At 41.7% G+C, this 19863-nt stretch overlaps 2 protein-coding genes across 6 annotated transcripts; both read left to right on the top strand.

Moving 5' to 3' along the window:
• The first annotated feature begins 1972 nt into the window (after positions 1-1972).
• Positions 1973-4335, top strand: LOC131878709 (caspase-1-like). 3 transcript variants are annotated; one of them, XM_059224808.1, is made up of 2 exons: positions 1973-2129; positions 2936-4335. In XM_059224808.1, exon 2 carries the CDS (start codon positions 2945-2947, stop codon positions 4175-4177), a length of 1233 nt encoding a protein of 410 aa, XP_059080791.1. In that variant the 5' UTR covers positions 1973-2129; positions 2936-2944; the 3' UTR covers positions 4178-4335. The 3 variants fall into 3 exon arrangements, with proteins under 3 accessions (XP_059080791.1, XP_059080792.1, XP_059080793.1); XM_059224809.1 differs by lacking the exon at positions 1973-2129 and adding an exon at positions 2213-2476; XM_059224810.1 differs by lacking the exon at positions 1973-2129 and adding an exon at positions 2214-2397.
• Positions 4336-10251: 5916 nt separating this feature from the next.
• Positions 10252-19863, top strand: LOC131878692 (mevalonate kinase-like). 3 transcript variants are annotated; one of them, XM_059224765.1, is made up of 4 exons: positions 10252-10429; positions 17343-18097; positions 18621-19012; positions 19313-19863. In XM_059224765.1, exons 2-4 carry the CDS (start codon positions 17353-17355, stop codon positions 19577-19579), a joined length of 1404 nt encoding a protein of 467 aa, XP_059080748.1. In that variant the 5' UTR covers positions 10252-10429; positions 17343-17352; the 3' UTR covers positions 19580-19863. The 3 variants fall into 3 exon arrangements, with proteins under 3 accessions (XP_059080748.1, XP_059080747.1, XP_059080746.1); XM_059224764.1 differs by lacking the exon at positions 10252-10429 and adding an exon at positions 11175-11470; XM_059224763.1 differs by lacking the exon at positions 10252-10429 and adding an exon at positions 16569-17260.

The raw sequence follows: 19863 nt of genomic DNA, 5'->3' as shown, positions 1-19863 counted from the left end.
TCAATTATATCAAACGGAAAGATACCAATTACAATAGATTTAAATTTATTGATGTTGTAGATACAGATACCTTTTGAACATTCTGCAAATCCGAGCATTGAAGAAAATTTAGTTTCACATGGCCTTTGCTTTTTCCTATGTTTGGATGATTTTGATCCTTAGTTTTGATCTCAAATATTGTCTTGCGCTCTTAATGCAAAATGACAATTAAAACACACCTAATGGCACATAAGACTAAAAGTGCCAAAAGCAAAATCATGAGGTATATGAGTTGCACCCTCAATAGAAATTTTATGGACATGTATAAACCAACTTCTCAGCTATTGGAAGTTGGAAGTTCCTGTTTTTGTCAAATTGACCACCAAATTCACTGACGACCACTTGCCACAAATGAATTGACATATAACAATACATATTTATCTTAAATACTGGGATGAATTATTTTTGTTACTTTGTGATGCAAAAAAAATTGGTAAATTAAAACATTTAGAAACTGCAATATATTGTTTTGATGGTGTTTCATATGCCAAGTTGTGCTGTTCATTGCAATTTCATGAAAATCAATTGCATTTTAAGGAAACGCTAATGATCAAATAGGCACTAAGCTTTCAGTCACACCTCATGTTGAAAAGCTTAACTGCTAAATGGAATACCTCAATTCTTTGAGCATTCAAAAAAGTAAGTTTTTGAAGGATTTTTTTTTCCAAAATGTGTTTTTTTCTAATCTAATTGAAATGACACGTTAGATCATATTGCATAATATAACATATTCTGGAGGAAAAAATGGCTCATATGAAAATGTGAGGTCGCAAAAGTATATGTTAATCAGTTATTGTTGGGGTACCATTAGGGCATTGTTTGGCTAGTTTTGACAAAAACTGGAACATTCAACTTGCAAAAGCTAAGTAGTTGGTTTATATACATCCATGAAATATCTACTGAATGTGCAACTAATGTATCGAATGGTTTTTCCTTTCTGCCCTTGTAGTCTAATGTGCCATTAAGTGTGTTTTAAGCGTCATTTCACACTTTTTTGATCAACAACTGACTGTTTTTCAAAACAGAAATTGAAATCCTTGATTTTCTGATATCAAAAACCATCTGGAAAAGTCTTGAGAGCATAGTTGAAAGTTTCCTAACATCATTCTAAACACCGTGATTGGGATTTGACTGATTGAAGTTATTCAAGACAAGCATTTTAAGGGTAATTTAGAGGCCATGCTGGGCTTTCAACTAGCATCTAGACATATCTCTTTATGTCAGGTTTACCAAATCTGGTGCCAGCACTAGGAATTTCATTTCAGCTGATTATGGCAAGTTCATTGACTAATTCACCGCCAACTGAACATGAATTCGCCATGATTCAAAGAACGCGAAAAATTTCGTGAAGCAAGTCACCCCTAATTAACGGTGAGCTAGTACATCAATTAGTGCATGAACTGTACGTGATTCAAAGAACCGGCCTCAGGACCAGTAATAGATAAAATTCCTGTTTGCTCTTGTTCCCTGAACATCTAGAGGTCTCTCTATGATGAGTGTCGTTGTAAGAACCCGAACTCCGACGACGCCCTCTAACGACATTGATATAAACTGCTTTTGTCTTGACTTTATTTTTGATATTTAGAGATAAACGAGTAACTGCATGGTAGAGACCAATTAAGATGATAAAACCTCTACGTAATGTTATTATGGAGAGTTTGGCTTTGAACTGAAGCTACTTCTAAAAGATAACGCATTTGCACAATCATGATAGAGCATAGCAAATGAGCTCTTTGTCGAATTTGATCATAATCTCGTCTGAATTCGGGACTCAGATGCAGGTTGATTATTCACAGCTTGAAATTAGCCCACCCTATGATTATTCTTCACCCTCACATCTTCAGAGCCATCATGAATATATTTCTCTCATTTCAATTAGTCAACTGTACTCAAAATAGTCACCCTGATCTTCGTGCTTCAAAATTGGCGGAATTGGCTGGCTGGCAGCACCACTCCTTTTCCCAAATAATAGCGGTTAGTCTGTATCACAACTTGAAAGGATATCGTGCTCTGGAGATCGGAGAAATCCGAGGATATCGTAGACCAAAGTCCTCTCCAGTGTCTTCGGTCTATCTTTCTGCGTTGCTAAGGTTTGTCTCTTTTTCTTCCTTAGGTCAACGATTGCGCAGTGGATGAATCAGCGAGGATTGAGGCGCACAAAGAGCTTAAGAAAGGCCTTTGTTTGGACGCCGCCTGTTGCTGTAGGGTTAGTTGGTCATGTTTAGCTGAGGTCCGAAGGTCGCCCGCAGTTTTTGTGGCCTTGCTGGCGTGTATCGGGTCCACAGTCAATACCTTTTGTCTTTGAGCCATGAAGGACATGGATAAAGAAGGGCTTTCTTGAAGGATAGGAGGTCAGTGGTGAGTTAGAAATTTAGGAAATGCCATTTGACATCAGATATCGGCAGTGAGCACTAGTGGAAACAATTGTACTTGGCGGGTAAGTGTTGATCTAACTTCGTCCACCTGAATTTTACCAATGGCCTTACTGTATCTCAGAAGTAAGGAAAATCCGTGCCTAAGCTATTACTGTTGCTCACTTAAAGTCTGAGATGGAAGAGAAGGGTTGAGCACTTCCTTTCTTGTTTGTTTGTTTGTCTGCATGGGTTGGTCATGTCGCCGTTATTTCTCCCCTTAACAATATTTTACCATTTCAAGTATTGCAAATCTAGTATGAACTGTAGTGAACTCCCGTTTACGTTCTTCTTGATAAATTAAGTTTTAAACAAAGAATAAAGTTGAATTGTTATTAGGCAAACTGGCTATTGATAACAACTACTTTGCGACGACTAATGCACCGCATATCTGTCTGAAGAGGAAGCACGTTGTTTTATCATTAGCCTTGTCTGTCTTTCAGAATGAATGTGATTAAAGATTTCATTGTTCACGCATTTTCCAGGAGCTTGTGATGGATCCTGATAGCAACCCAGCAGAGGTGTCAATTGTATCCCGAAAGCTCAGTGCACAGACGAACTCTATCGTGACCACTGACCTGGTACATTCAGTCCAGACCGCCAGTATCACTGCCGTTGCTGATCTCATACATAGCAATTCAACCATTTGCCCTATTCAAACGGCGATCTTTGGCGAGTCAGATCACAGTTGTGAGGTCATGGCCAAAAGGTCCGACAGCGTGAATTCGTCCAAAATGGCCACCAGTGAAGATGTAACCCCGGATAGGGAGCTAGTCAGTGTCACCCAAGATCCCGTGGATAACCCTCAACTTGAACTTGTGTGTCGAGATGTGTGCGATAACGGAGACCAAATGGAAAATGAGACGCCCAATGACGATCAAGGAGACGCCTTGGGATTCGGGAGGAGCAAAGCTAGCCGTGGTCCTAAGAATGTGGCCCGAATGCCGACGGAAAAGGACTCTGAGATCTACAATATGAACCACAAACGTCGGGGAGTGGCGTTCATATTCAATCATATGCACTTTGATCCCAGGCTACAGCTAAAAGAACGTAATGGAACCCACGCCGATGCTGAAAATCTAAAGAGGACCTTGCGTCAATTGGGTTTCGAAGTTCGTCCGTTCAACGATCTCCCATTCCGCGATATTGAGCGACTTCTGGAAGAATGTGCCTTAGAGAACCACGATGACGCTGATTGCATTTGGGTCTCCGTTCTTAGTCATGGTGAAATGGGAATTCTATATGCTAGCGATCATGCTTATAAGCCAGATCGTTTATGGTCTCACTTTAATGCCGAGCGATGCCCCAGCTTGGCGGGCAAGCCCAAGATGTTCTTCATACAAGCTTGTCAGGGAGATCAGTTGGATGGAGGGATCCGTTTGGAGAAGTGTTCTACCACCGAGATAGATTCCAGTGCCTTGAGCTATAAGATTCCTTCCCATGCAGACTTCTTGATCGCTTACAGTACCATTCCAGGCTTCTATTCTTGGCGAAACACCACGGCTGGGTCTTGGTTTGTTCAAGCTTTGTGCGAGATTCTGTTGAATGAGTCCCATGCCAAAGATCTGTTGTCCATTTTGACCCGTGTGGCCAGGAAAGTAGCCTTCGATTTCCAATCAAACACTCCTGGATCGCCTTCTATGCATGAAAGAAAACAGATTCCTTGCATCACGTCCATGTTGACTAGGGATATCTATTTCGCCAGGAAGGTTGCTTATGATTTTTAGATGCTGCCATTACATTTGTATAATGTTCGGTTTTCATACCCAATGAATTCACGCTGTTTTTTTCGTTACCCAAAAAGAAGAGCCAGCTGACCGCATAACGAGGATCCCTCTTGCCTTATGTATTTTTCGTACTAGAATAAAGAAGTGATGATTTTTTACCCTTCTGTGAGCAATATTTAGTCGAGAGATGAATACGTCTGAAAATAGGTATTCTTCCTTCCGAAACGTTACCTCTGTGTAAATTAGGATATTTTAGTAAAGCTACGCTTGAATTGTGCTTAATTTCACAAATAATGTTTTACAGAACTAATCTAGGCTAATTAACCGTTATCCGAATCATTTAAGGGTTTAACGACGCAAGCAATTATTTTGTTGACCAAGTCAAATGAAACGAGCTTGGTCGGAGTTGAAGCATTTAATCATGACTAAAGGCATATCAAATCACTGCGAGCATTTGAGACATTTAAAGTTGGCCTAGGACAAGATAATCGGATCCCGAAATGATAATTCCAGCTTTTGCTTGAGTCGAGCCGTCAAAAGCCTTCTGAAAGTCTGGTGTGCTCACTTTTCTTTCGGTATCTTGAGTGGAACGAATTGTTTGAGAACATTATTCTGGGCTCAAGCCGGTCGCATTATTTTAGTCGTCTCGTTTGTTGCAACATCTCGTCAAGGGTTGAAATTGCTTACCTAGTTGGAGGAAGTGGGGAGACTCCAGTGCTTCATGAGTTTCTTAAAAGTAGGGAATGGTGTTATTCGTGCAGTTGCTTTCTGTCAGCTAGGAAAAAACATTTTTATGTTTATAAACCCCCTTATGATTTGGGGAAGCAGATTTGTGGCTGAAAATAAGGTCTTATCAATACTAAAGGTGCATAAAATGGCTAGTAACTAGAGGTCGAGAAATTATCTTTTCGAATAAAAAATATTGTTTGAAATGTTTTTCCTCTTTAGAAAAAGAGAGTATGCTTACCTTTTTCGAATTGTATGCAAGATTTCAGAGAAAACATTTGGAAGATGTACGAGTAACACTTCAGCTGACCTTACGCAACATACCTCGTTATTTCCTCCATCCCAGGCATAAAGAAAAGACCACAAATTTTTCACAAATTCAAAGGGCCCATTTTAGTTGAGGTTATCAACCACTGATTGCATGGAATCACTGTGAAAAAATAGATTAGCAATGCCAATAGAGCAGATATTTAAGTCCTACTTGGCCGTAAATTGGCCAAAATAGTGAAAAAGAAAATAGCATCGGCAAAAAAGTACCTTTTGTTTTGAATCTCAACTTTTGGGCTGCGTATTAAATGTTTGAACCCTCACAAATTTCAACAGTCAACCCTTAGAGATATTGAACTGAAACGAAGCAATTCAACAATTTCAAAAAGCTAACATGATCTACACCTCTAACTGGTCTGCCTTTGGATGACATCTGGTTTGAAGAGAAGCTCGGGTACTCCCTCTCTCAGCTCTTCGAATTTGCCCAAGGTGCCATAAAGACATTCTTCCAGACTCATTTTTCAAAACTTTGCGCTGAGAAAGTAACGGTCATTGAACAAATATGTATTTTGGTAATTTTCGTTTTGTTATCTTACTGCACTATGTTCCATGAGCGACACGAAATCAATCTGGGATCATCCAGCAAGAACTTGCTAGTAAGAAGCTTTGCCTTTGTCAAAAAGAAGTTTTAGCATTGGCACAAAAACTTTGATACCTTAAGCTTATTGATAAAGGGTTAACATTGGTCATGTTTCACAAGCTGAAAAAAGATCAGAAGTAAGCAAAGTATAATTTAAAAAATCAGGTAAAATAGTGGTAGGCAATCGTATAAATGCAATTACACGTGCCTAGAAGCTCTTCTTGGGTTAAAGGTTTAAGTCAAAAGGTTATGTTATATGCTGAGTATTCTTTGTTGAGGCAGAGTGGGGCACCATGTTGATTGATTTGATTTTTTCCCCCGAGGGCATTCTTGGGAGAGTTAAAACGTGCAAAGTAAAATTGATAAAGATGCACACCAGTCAAAACAAAATTCGACGATGTCCTCTTGAAGCCCTTAAGCATTTTTTATCAGGCCTTTGCATGTACTTCAATAGGTAGTTGTGTTAGTGGCTTTGTTCAGAATCACCTTTATTGATGACTTCCCTTTGGGCAAATCTGTCTTTAAAATGAGAAACCAGCGGTATAAAAACGGTATCAGATTTGGAATCAATTCATTGCCGCGATATTTTCTATGTATCAATTCACTGATGGGAGGCAATGTTCCTAAATATAACAACAAACATATAAATTTTTGGGTCAAATGTGTAAGTCATTCAAGAAAGATAATTAACAATATATTTGCACCATAAATGATTATTTTTTTCCTTCGTTCATGTCATCGATCAAAGCTCATCTTAAAAAGGTAGAAACAAAAATTTATCCCCTCTTCAAGATCGATGAAAATCGGGTATTCTTCTTGTTGTCTCCCCATGTCTGCTAGAATCGGAAATCAGAGCTGTCAGATTGAATTACATCCAGAATTTGAGCAAGAACTACTCTAGGGATGTCCAGTGGTGTTCAAGTTTAGTATCAGAGGTCTAGACACAAGGCCCCCGGGTTCAAGTTGAAGACGATTTTGGAAGTTCCTCCCGGCCAGCGTGGTTTGTAATTATTGCCTTTATCTCGTTGTAATCATCGTTCATTCCTTCATCACGGAAGTGTGTTTGCTATGTTGGGATGTGAGAAGACACCACACTCACTTGCCTAGACCACCGCCCACTAAATGAATATACGCTCATAAGCTTGGAAATAACATTATCGCTGAAGATGTGCTATGACTACCAATGTACTAGGGGTTATGACTCATTCCTTTACAACGGAACCACTCTCCTCTCTCTAAAGTGGTGTCGTTCAGGGTAACATTCTCACCTCCTCGTCCAATTCTAAACTACTTGAATATAAAACAAGATGAAGCTCAAAATGGAAAAAGCCAAACAGCAATTTTTGCGGTCACCCATTTGTTTATTGTTTTTCGAACAATTTGTTGCTCCCTCCAGCACCAGAGAATGATAATCACTAGAGCTCTCCGAGCCAGCCGTGAGTAAGTGAGAGGCTCGAGACGCACGTGGTTCGTGGAAACTGGCTGGGATGGGAATCGGTCATTGACTTCATTCATAAATTCAGCGAGGGCAAGAAGCATGGGGAGTCCAGTTGGATAATCAACTTGTGTCGAGGGGCTTTTGAGTCGTCGCCTCTAGACGTTAAATACCTGGATGGCTCTTTTCAAACCAGCCAAATCCAACTTGCGAATGGCCAGTAGACAGGTATCTGGAAGAGCATTCTTTCGAATTGGGAAACGCTTTGGCAATCTCGAAGCGTGTGATCTTTTGACGTTCATAAGGGTTTTCAAAGCTTTTCTTTTCACTACAAAACGGTTTCACATGCTTGAGAACGAGACCCAGGCAGTTTCATCGTCCATCGTATTCGATATGGAAATTCCATCCCTAAACCCACATCGCCTTCGATTGAACGATTTGTGTCTTGGATTCCATTCTTATCTTCTCCCGCCTCGACATCTCAAGTACCTTCCTTCATCGGTCTTACCTACCTCAGCATCCATTTATACGGCCAGCCAGCCAGCCAGCCAACCAGCAAACCAAGCAACCAACAAACCAACAAACTATCCGGCCCTCGTACCTTTTTTGGAAATCATTTCAAATTTGACACTCAAGGACAATCCCACTCGCATAAAAGCACCTTGAATGCCCATTGACTCGCCTGTTGCATTTAAGGTGTCCAGAACGTTAACTATACACATCGAACCATCACTGGGTAAAAATAACCCGAAATAAGTGAAATTTTGGTTCATTTGATCAGAAAATGAAGGGCTAAAGTATGGTTGAATGTGGGGCACTAAAGCTTAAAGAAAAAATTAACTTACTTTTCTTTTGCATGATAACACAAGAACGCACTACTGATTGAATTAAATCCGTGAGTTCCAACCCAGCATCCCTATCCTAAACACTGACTATGTTTAAAAACATGAAACTAACAACAATACATATATGTATTTATTGTCTTTTATTGTATGAAGCTCAAGTTGAAAAAGTATTACATTTTTATGTTTGCATAAGTGACTTCTTATATTTACTTTTCTAGGGTAATGACATGAACAGTTTTTTTTGTTGTGATTTCATAGAATTGTTGCTTGAAAAAAAATCCATGCCTTAATTATTCCATGGATACTTACTTCTTTGTTTATGGTGCTAATAGACGACACACTTTTTGACGAGTTGGGAGGTCACATAAGTGCTGGGTAGTTTATTCGGGTTCCAATAAGGAAAAACCGGCAAGCAGCCGAAAAATTACGAGTCCTGACTTCTGTCCTGGAATTTTGATTGGAAGTTGGGTTGTTTCTCAAAATTTGATCTAATGACTTAAGTTCGGATTCGCCCGAGCTCCAGTGTGACTGTAAAGTCACGAAGTACATGGCCAAGCGAGTGACAGTTGACATACTCTTTAGATGTGTGATTACCCATTATAGATGGCGCTGCTATCAATAAGGCAGCAGAAGTAGTAAAGTACACTCATTTTTAGTTCCCCCAATCCCTGTTAGTAGAACACCACAACAAACCTGTTATCTTTGTTCTTTCCCTTTTGTTCATTGATATAAAGTCAAAAATGTATCGTGTTTTTTCCACTAAAAGAGTAAAGGCAATTATGTCAGTGCACTTGGCTAGGCCAGCTTGTTAATCGAGTTGTCGTCAAACTTTTTTCCAACAAGGCCTTCAGCATAATTTTTTTCCTCTGTTGTCATCGCATTTCCGATCTAAGATCCCCAAATGCTACATATTTATGCTCTCCCAAAGACATTTACATCCTCGTTGAACCGAATGGGGCCGGATCAACATCGCCAAGTTTGGGGATTTTTTTCCCCGTAACACGTAGTTGTGAGTGAGAGGTTAACACTTTGCACTCTGGTGTCTGGCTGTGCATTCCCATTGGAGAATGAAGAAGTATATGCGGATGTGGAAATTCCCCACCCACAAAACGGCAAGGCCATTTTTTGTCACATTTCTGTGCCTTCAAAGAACTTGGGCGGAGAATGTTAATCAAGGGAAAGAAGAAAGAGGTGGAGGTGGAGGAGGAGGAGGTCCTTGTGCGCTCTAAAATGGGCAATTTAAAGTGGATACCCCAAATCTCCAGAGGTGATTGCCAGGTGATCTAAGACCGAACAAGTCATCATCCATAAAATGAAATGGTTAACTGGATGGTTCGGGTAGCATCGACAATTCGACTATGTACTCTCATTTCATGCCCACATGGCATTAACCACATCTTTGGTCATTTTATGTATCATCTATTGTACAATACACATCTTTTACTAGCTTGCATCTTATGGCGCAGGCTGGAAAAGGAATTACCATTAGCCATTCTAAACTGACCAGATGTCATGGAATCGATTTGAAAATGAAAGTGGAGGAGCAGTTGAACTTAAAAGTCAGTGATTTTTGTGATGTTTGTTCCTTGAAGTGCGTTAAATTCAGGGATGTATTCTTAGTTTGGTTGAAAAAATATATTTTCAAAGCGTTTTGTCAAATAGGTATTTTAGGGCGAAGAAGGTAACTTGTAATCATTTTCACTTTGTAGAAGGAATTTATTATACATTGACCATAGTTTTCATCAACCACAAGCCACTCGTTTAAAAGACAGTCTTGAAAGAAAATATGACCATGGTTGTCTCCATGGCTCTTTCACCTCTGAAATGTACTTTTTTCAACTTTGCGATGTTTCATGAGTCACTCAATAAACAATTAGAGTCTAAGGCTAACGATGTGTTGTAGGATTGTGCTATGTTTTATTTAGAGTCCGTTCAAGAGCTTCATTTATGCGTAATTAAATCTTCATGGGTAAACTCAATCAAATGATTGTGTCATTTGTGTCAATATGTACTTGATCTGGCGAGTGTGATATCGATGAGGTGTTCTAGAAAAATCGCATGTCTTTGATAACTGATTCTGGAGGTCAGAAGTGAGAGTTCAAACTTACACATGAAAATTTGAAATTTCTCAATGCCACAAGGGAAACCAGATTTTGGCGATGTTTAAAAAACAATTTTTGCTCTTCGACCAGACCATAAAGTGAATTTTTGATAAGACTTGGCTTGTTGGTGTTTGTGTGCAAGTGACAGTTGCAACGAGAACAAATCAAGTTCAACAAACTTTTCTTAAGTGGACAAAAAGTGGTCAAAGCTTTTTGTTTTAATCAATCGACAATTTGGTGAGTAAAAACAAGAAAGAATTCGGGATAATCTTTCTAATGTTATAAAAGCCCTATGACTTCTAAATGGCCGCTAGTTTTGGAGGTTATGATGAAGATTGAAGGTTTTGTCCAAAGATACCTTCTTTGAAAAGAGCCAGAGTCAATGGACAATTGAATGTTTTCATTTTTTTCAAGGAAATCCACGCTTTAAGGTTGATTTAAACACAAATCAAGAGCTTATCAAAGATTGGACAAGGTTTGAGTACGTTCAAGAGCTCAGAGAGCCGAACTGAACAATAGATACCGCTTGAAAATCGAAAGAGTCACTCGGGAAAGTGGACCCAACTTTGGACCAGGATGATCTTCTGCTGGACACGCTCCCAATGATGTCCAAGCCGCATTTATTATCGCACTTTTTTTTCACGAAAGAGTTCCTCATGATTGGGATGGGAAAAAGCTGGACCGGCCCTGGTCGTTTCCATATCTTGCCGTGAGCACCTTATTTGTGGCTCCACTTGGCCCACTGCCCCTCCTGTGCAATCCGCTATTTTTCACTGTATTCCTTCCTTCCTCTCTCTCTCTCTGTCTCGCTCTTTCCATGTGCTGTAAATGTCTGAGAGTGAGTGTGTTTCCCTCTTTCTTAGAGCATTGGAGCATTGGAGCTGGTGAATGGATGGATAGATAGATAGATAGATAGATAGAGCGCACTGGTGTGGTTCTTGGCTTTGACTCCACAAACCTACTTGTAGTACAGCGTGCGTCAACGTGTGTATTCGCCTTTGAGACAGTCAGTCGCGTGAGACTCCTGGTACAAATAAGATCTCCCGCCATCCTTGCGTGAAGTCTCGTTGATCTGCGAGTAATTGTGTGTGCCTATGTGTGATCATTGATCAATAATGAATCATGTTCCACTAAGTGCGAGCACCGTAGCCATGTGATTTGTGCGGAATTGACCAAACTTTGGTGCCTTTGGCGGTGCAGTGTCTCCAACTCCGAGTTGTGTCGTGTCCAAGGATAGCTCGGTGGAAACAAATAGCAAACAGACTTTCATAGTACCAAGTAAGAGCCTTGAAATGTGGATATCCTGATAGCTAGGCAGAAGCAGTAGTACATGTCAAAACTCGATAGTGATCCTTCTGGCAACATCTTCCATAGCTGGTATCTGTTTCAAGTTTATGCCAAAGAACGACGACTGATCAAGATAGATAAGAGAGGGCGTGCATGAATGAAAAGCCGTCGAATCAGTGTCTCCATTCGCCTTGGAAACAAACTTATCTCGGCTGAATATCAGCAATGATCATCAAATTCGAGACTGCAGTTGCATCCTTCAAAGTATGTTGTGCTACTGCTAGAACCAGACAGCCAATAACAACGAAAAGGAGAAGGTCTGTGAGGCCATTTGTGCAAGCTGACATATGTCTTTGGTCAATTAGCACATAATCGGCAAAATTTCCTCATTGGCTTTATCACTTGTCAGCAGGACTGAATATATCGCCGAGGTTGAGTCGACGACAGGCGGTGGAAGTTAAAGCGCATTGTGAACGAAATAGGTGCTGCTGTACTCACTGTTTAACAAGTGGTCGATAGGCTATTGGAAAACCCTGTGACACCTCAGCAGTTTGTACATCTAGGGCAATCAGGGGAGTTGTTTTGGAAAGTGCCTGAGCTCTCCTATCCTAAGCGAAGAGGGTTTGCAGAATCATCAAGGCTTGAGCTCCAACCAATTGGACTTGGCTTGGCTTCTCTGGAGGATTACTTTGATTCTATTGAAATCGTTGGGGGCTTTTGGTCAATTCTTCAAGCGACCATATTCAGCTGACCCCCTTTCTCCTAGTTACACTCTTGTACATAGAGGGCTTTGCTTAATTCTGAGCTATGTGTGTATTCAGCTGCTGATCCCGCTTCGGTGGCATTGCATCAGGGTGCGTTAAGTCAGAACCATCATCATGCCTTCCTTGTGACCATACTACTGCCATCCTCCTCCTACTCAGCTACTATTCCTTGAACATGCTTCCTTGATGGCAAACCAAGGACTTGTTGAGACCACCACGACAACCATAGGAGGTACTGAAGAGGTAGTAGTAGTAGTAGTAGTAGTAGTAGTCGTAGTAGTAGTAGTAGTCGTAGTAGTAGTAGTAGTAGTAGTAGTAGTAGTAGCACTAGTAGTAGCAGCTATAGTAGCGGTGGTAGAAGTCGAGGTGGTTGGTAGGAGTAGCACTACCAGAAGACGTTATAGTACTTGGAAGTACCACCACAACCACCATGGCTACCTCTAGCTCTGCTACCATAGCTACCACTACTACCACTTCCACTACGATACTGCGATCTCTGGAAACAGATGTTAGAATGGCTTGGCTCTGCTGTGTTGAAATGGAATCACTGGTGGGGATTTTGGAAAACATCACGTCTGTCGTTGATTCTTGGGGGACTGTTTTTAGTTGCGACATATGGACATATGGCGGGAGAGCCCCTAACCGACCACCAGTTTGCTGACAAACAAGCCCTTTTCCTACCTCTTTTCCTCATTCATCATCCAGTTCTAAAAAACAACAAGACTTGTGGGTGTTCCCCTCCAAGTTCAGATTGGCCCAGACACTCTGCAGAAACATTATTTCTCCCCCCATGAAAACCAAGGGCTCATTCCCATAACCCCCTTCCTCTTGGATATGACCAAGTGCCATTTTGAGGTCTTCAAAAGTGATTCTCTCAACTTTATAAAGCAAGTCAGTGACTTTCGAGCAAATCATATCGATTTAGCAGGAACAAGAGCCGGCATGTGTATTAGCAGGAAAATCTCCATGGCTCCTCCAATCGGCGGTACTTACTTCATCCAACCTCATGGCTGCGATTGTACTTCTCCAAGTCCGGTGAACGTTGCAGTACTCCCGTCATTCAAATCCGTCGCTCAGTGGGGCCCTTCGGTCGCCACCAGCCTCCCGAATGAGGAGGAGGAGGAGGAAGGGAAAGAGGGGGGGAAAGAGAGAGAGGGATCCTTCGTCACCCAGGCATTCATTCGCTCGCAATGCGATTGCTCAGGCCAACTTGGAGTGGTTGGATGGCTCAGTCCTGGCTTTGGCAACCTGTGGCTTTGAGCAGGCTTGGGAATGAAGTAAAACATTGGCTCAGTCAATATACTGCATATCTAAGCACTACTTCCAACCATGTAGAATTCGTCGGTTGGCATGAGTGGTGCTGGTTCCCGGGAGAAGCAGGAACCGGGAATGATGGCCTGGAGTTGACAGACTATTCGGTCATTCTGCCAATAACCATGAGTAAATACTCCCTTTATAGGGGTTTTATCAAACCAGGATCGTTGTGGAACCCACCCTCTTCTCAGCTTGACTTACTGGGTCTCGATGGTCAAGTTGTGGGCAGTCTCTGACCTAATTTCTTAGACCTGTTCCCGAAGTTTGCCGTGTTTGGATCCAGAAGGGGTTTCGGAGCAAAAAAAAATCTGCTCAAATTTCGGGCTTGCATGAGCAATTTATTGCATGGCTCTGGGGGTCCAACCGAGAGACTCGGGAGATGTGAAGACCCTTGAAATAGCACCCATAATTGAATGATGACTCACATCTCTCTCTTTCTCTCGTTACCTGGCACAGACAAGAGCAAAGCCGACGAGACGGTGGCAAGCATTACTTGGAGATTTGGAAGTCAGTCACGTGATTAGCAATGTCAAGACGTAAATCATTGAGGGAGGACGAAACCTGCGAGCATTTGCTGAGCTCTTACATGTCTAAAGATCAAAACAGCTCGTTCCATCGCAACCCCTAAACTCTGGGCTAGAATCATTGCAATGGAACATGGGGAGCTCACAAATACGAAGAAGCTAGATCATCGATGCCTATAGCAAGGCATAAAAAGTTATCCCGAGAGTCAGCCTAATTTGTGGCCTAGTCAGTATGAGTGAGCGTGATTGAAGCAACGAATATCGTACAAATTGGCGTATGTATTTACCGACACCTAAAACGCAATTCCCGATGTACTTAGCATTGGCGGCAAATCCAAATGTTTGTCCATGGACCGCTTTACCACCACAAGCACCTTCGTCATTGTGATTATATTTACTCTGTCAGGCTTTGGAGTGATGGATGGTCATTGCTTCAAGTACCGCCGGATTCGAGGATATTTTAATGACTTAGGGCTAATGTGACCTATACGTTTGCCAACACATATGTCGGTGGTCCAACAGAATTTTTGGCATTTGAGAACGAGCGATTCAAACCTATCATTACCTTCAGCATCTTGGCCGTATTCATTCACATTTTTCGTACCAACGCGTATTTGGAGATGAGAGAATGAGCAAAAAAAGGCAAAATCGTAAAGTTTTCCGTCTGAGAGGCCACCATGAGGGAAAAAAGTCCTCCCGGAACAGAAACATTTTCGTTGGTCAAACGAGTTTGGTTCGTCCGAGGGCCTACAGAATACAAACGATGAATCTTATAATCCAAGGACATCTCCAAACGAATAGGAGAGAATAAGTAAGGCGGGAGAGAAAAAAACGGACAGAAGTTGATTGTATGGTACAATGGATTGAGGTAAAGTGAAATCGTGGGAGATGGTGTGGTGGCAGCAGTCAAATCCGATATGGGTCAGGCCTTCAGAGGTCCTTGAGAAAAGATGGTGGTGAGGGCAAACCCATTTTGGGAGGATGACCTAAAACGTGTAAAAGTTTCAAACCACCTACGCAAAAGACCATCACTGATAAGTGGTCTCCTGCTGAGAGAAATTTCTTGGAGCAAACCAAAACGGCGACTGATTTCACTCTAGAATAAAGTCGTTCGACCGACGGCATCCTCATCCCAGTGCACTTCTTTTGAAATGAAATTTCTCCTAAATGTGGTACAGATAAATGACAGTGTCACTGATTAAAAAAGGTGGCATCAACCCGAAATTTGGTCTTTCTTCATCTGGTCCGGTATTTTGAAAATTACAGAACGTCTTACCTCGGGTCTTTAACCTTCATGAAACCTTAAGGAACTAACCAATCGGGTCAACCTGAAAACAAACTGGCAAACCCTCCAAATTGACCCTTCGAGGCCTTGAATTAGTGGTAGCCATTAGATTTCTTGTGGTACTTTAAAAAGACAAGTTAACACCACTTAAAATCCTGAGTCAAGGACATATTTTGGATAAGATTGAGCCTAGATCCAATTGATGACCAGCTTCCCGAAGTGGCTCTTTTTCAAAGTGGTTGTCAGTTTAGCAAAATTGTTAAGCGGGTTGAAATGCCTAAACAAGCAGGAAAAACTTAACTTCAGTGTTATTGAAATATCGGGAAATTCTGAAATGATAAATTCAGATAAGCCTATGAAACGTTTTTCAATGTTCTTCATTTAAGTCACCATTTTGTTCAGGACTTCGGCTTTAATGTACCGAAGAATTCCAGAACATAAATCCTTTACTGTCAATGTTGTACAATGTCTTTATTGCGTTTAAAAGCGTTACATGGTTCCTGATTGTACTCTCCTATACAGTATGAAGCACAGTAACAATCAAGCGATTCTTTTTTTTTGGTAGCCATTGGCTGATTGTGGAAATTCCCCAAAGTTTCCATTCACTAGCAGAGTACAAAATGTTCATAACTCTAACTTCTCACGCACGTGTCGTGCTCCATGAACTCGTTTGGATTAGTTCCCTTTGATCTGTCTGAGGTTGATGCTCTTTGGAGTGTATAAATACTACTTGAGGTCCCCTGAATTTATGACACAAAACATGAAGAGGTTTGGGACAACACTGCCATAGATTGTGGCAACAAGTGTTCACAGTATTGACTGAGCAAAGTGTGAACTAACTTATACACCCGGTTAGCAAATAGGAAGCTGAAAATCCTGTATAGATAGGACAGATTTAAAGATAACATCCTCAAGCAGCCTGTGCTCTGTTGTGGAGGTTGGGCCGCAACTTTGAAACAGTTACTCTCCCAATCCACTCTAGCGAGAATCTCTGATGCTCGACTGAAAGATTGGCAGTATCAAGTACCAACCCCTTAGGCCGAAACTGGAAGGAATTACTTCAGCCTCTTCGAAAGTGAATTCCCAAAAACAATAATCAACCGGAGTTGACCTTATTGAACTATGGAAAACAACAAAACGTCCGCAACTACAAATGCATGATAGCACAACCACATTTATGTTTGGGTCACTTTTGTGATATTTCGCAGGAATTTTCTAATTTCGTAAAAGATTGTTATGGCCAACCTTGCATAAATTTTGGAACTTTGGTCCTTCCGGCTCAATATGTACCATCCATCTGTTTGCTCACAACTTGACTTCCTTCTTCAAAATGTTTGGAGTTGCTTGAATAGCTCATAATTTTAAGCTCAAAGCTCTTCTTCAAAGGAAACCTCATAAGATTTTGACTATTGCCACGAAAAAGGTCAGACGATAGTCATCGGTCATATTTACGACCTCCCCCACAAAAAAACTTCTATAGAGCTAATCATGATGAGGAAAAGTTCGATGTCAGGACTTTTGATAGGAAGCAAGCACTGTTCAAAATATGAATCTAACCCTGTGTCGTACTCGCTTTCTCTATATTACCAGTCACAGTTGACCTACCTTTAAAGAAATCGCAGCCGAAAAAAACAAATGCACTCACCTTTCTACACTACTAATGCCTCCAACGTTGGTTACAGTGACGACGATGATGATATGGTTCTTTGAGCTTAAGTGTTGATGAGAGTGGTAGTGAACATGGGATGTTCGATTCAGTCTTTCAGTCTGTGATCTGTCACCAAAGTGAAGAGATCTCGGAATTTTTCGATTTGCAGTGGTTGCAGACCTTAAGAATTGACACATAGCATAACATGGAATGCCTTATGATTGATCAATTGGAGTCTGAATTGGAGTGAGTGGTGGACTGTCTCCACAGACTTTCACGTTTGTCAACTGTTCCAAATCTCAAGCATCCCTATCATTCTTCATTTCAGACACATCACCATGGCGGCCAAAGAGATTGTGGTGTCGTCCCCAGGGAAGGTAATACTACATGGGGAGCATTCGGTAGTCTATGGCAAGCTGGCTTTGGCCGTGTGTATCAATCTCCGCACTAAGGTCCAAATCCGACCTTTGCCCGCTCAACCAGGCAATCTCAAGCTCCATTTCCCCGATCTGAAAAGCTCATACACGTTCTCAGTGGACGCCCTGACCGCCCTGAAGCCGCAGGAATCCCAACGTTTCCGTCATACCACCTTCTCTGAGATCTGGTTGGCCCATTCTCACCTTGTAGCCCAATTGAAAACCTTTGTGACCTCCCTCTACCCGCACCGATCCGATGATCAGGGTATCATTGCATTCCTCTTCCTCCTACTGGTCCAATCTCGCAAACCAATTGATCCGATGGAAGTCACAGTCACGTCAGAGATTCCTATTGGTGCTGGATTGGGAAGTTCAGCTGCTTACAGTGTGGCCATTGCTGGTGCCCTACACCGTCTCAATTACCCGCATCGTAAGGGAAGTTTAACGCGCAACTCCCTCCTGGATCAGGAGAACAATAACCATGCAGGCCTGAAGACCCTCCAAACCAACGGGGTCAAAAAACAAAAGTTGGAAGCCCGGATATCATTGAGACCCAATGTCAGCACCCCCAACACATCTTTAGTTGAGAATTTTAGTTCCACAGCGCAAGAAGAAATCTGTCAATGGGCATTCTTGGCGGAGAAGATCCTTCATGGGAACCCATCCGGTAAGTAATGGTGTGTGGAAAAAACAACGACACAGCTGAGTTATTGATGAACAACGGAATCATGCTTTATCTTCTCTTCGAGATGAGTACGACGTAATGCAGGGTGATGGCCATGATGCTTGGCATTTTGTGAGATTTGTTCACGGTCTGTGTCATTATTGAGTTGGAGTGAATGCCTTTGAGCCGGAATTTCTGTTGAACTTGCGACAACAATGCGTTTAATCTAATCTATGTATGAACTTAGCTTCAAATGGGAACTTTCCCTTGATCAGTTTCAATACGTTTTTCTTCACTAATTACGCTGTAAAACTATTTTAGAGCAACAAAACAGACGGGTTATAAAATTTGCAAAGACATTGGCAATTATCACACCTTGCAGCGTCATCAAATGCTTGTCATGAAGAATAATTGCTCCTGGTAGCGTCTTTGTTACATCATAAGTCCCATTATCAAGTGCACCATGAGATTCCAAAGCAATTGTCCATGGCGGGAAAATCATTTTGTTACGTCTCTCCGATTGCAGGTATAGACAACTCAGTGTGTACATTTGGTGGACTTCTATCGTACCAATCGTCGAGCGGAAAGACGCCATTGAAGGCTCCGGATAACCTCCGGATTCTTCTCATCAACACTAGAGTATCGCGAAATACAAAAGCGTTGGTGGAACGAGTTCGGAGCAAGGTATACGAGTTCCCAAAGGTTACAAACTGTATCCTTGAGGCCATGGATAAAGTCAGCCATCATTGCTTGGACACCTTGACTCAACTGAGAAAACTATCGCAAGTTCTGGTTCCTCTGAGAGGTTTGGAGAGTGGTTATGGATCTGAAACTTCCGGTTCATCTTGTAACGAGAGCAGTGAAGACTCGGATCCCAACAATGACGATGAGCAAGAACAACTCTTCCGAAAACTCGAGGTAATTAATTCCAGAGCAATTGAGCAAGACACTCATTAGGCTTTTAGGACTTGCTTCAGTAAGCTGGAGGTGATGGTTTACTAGGCTTATCCAATTTGATAAGCCATATTGAGGGATGTTGAAGTCTCTGGCCTAGATCATATCTCAACTAACTACATCATCAATCATTACATGGCTCGACCACAGTAACCGCATTATCTCAAATCAGCACCACATTTTGTGATCTAGAGACGAATAGCTACAATGTAGAGGTGTAATACCGTTTCGGGGAAAACCTGACATGCTCTGATCTTCTTCAAGGTTCTCATTGATACGAATCAAGGCCTTCTCTCCGCTCTTGGCGTTTCGCATCCAACCCTAGACCGAATTCAAGCCATCGCTGGCAAGCAAAACCTTCATGCAAAGTTAACGGGAGCCGGGGGCGGTGGCTTTGCTTTTGCTTTGATAACGCCCAGTCACACCCCCAAGCAAGTGAAAATCGTTCGGGAAGAGATGGAAAGCAACGGCTTTGATTGTTGGGAAACGGTCATTGGTGGGGCCGGGGTTCAAATCCACAATGCAGACTGAGAACTTCAAATCAAACAGAAAGGATAAAAATGACGCAGATAATGATGACCTCCTTTTGGTGACGGATGCGCGTCGGTTTTCACACAACAGAAGAACGCGAGAGGTGACCTGGATCCCTTCCAGAAACTACAGCATCTGACGCACGTTTTCGGGAACAAATCCTGCCCATTACATGCAATTGAGCAGATCAATGGAGACCTTGGCCAAAAAACAACCATTCATTATTTACAATATAATCAAAGATAACTATATCCTGTGAACAATAAACGAAACTGCGACCCGGA

Source organism: Tigriopus californicus, chromosome 4 (assembly GCF_007210705.1).
Source record: "Tigriopus californicus strain San Diego chromosome 4, Tcal_SD_v2.1, whole genome shotgun sequence".
In the NCBI taxonomy this organism is placed as follows: domain Eukaryota; kingdom Metazoa; phylum Arthropoda; class Copepoda; order Harpacticoida; family Harpacticidae; genus Tigriopus; species Tigriopus californicus.
This window is presented reverse-complemented; position numbering and strand designations above follow the sequence as displayed.

Coding starts and splice junctions, on each gene's coding strand:
- LOC131878709 (XM_059224808.1), top strand. CDS start 2,945: ATGGATCCTGATAGCAACCCAGCAGAGGTGTCAATTGTATCCCGAAAG.
- LOC131878692 (XM_059224763.1), top strand. CDS start 17,220: ATGGAATGCCTTATGATTGATCAATTGGAGTCTGAATTGGA. Junction 18,098..18,620: donor CCTTCATGGGAACCCATCCG/GTAAGTAATGGT, acceptor CTCCGATTGCAG/GTATAGACAACTCAGTGTGT. Junction 19,013..19,312: donor AACTCTTCCGAAAACTCGAG/GTAATTAATTCC, acceptor ATCTTCTTCAAG/GTTCTCATTGATACGAATCA.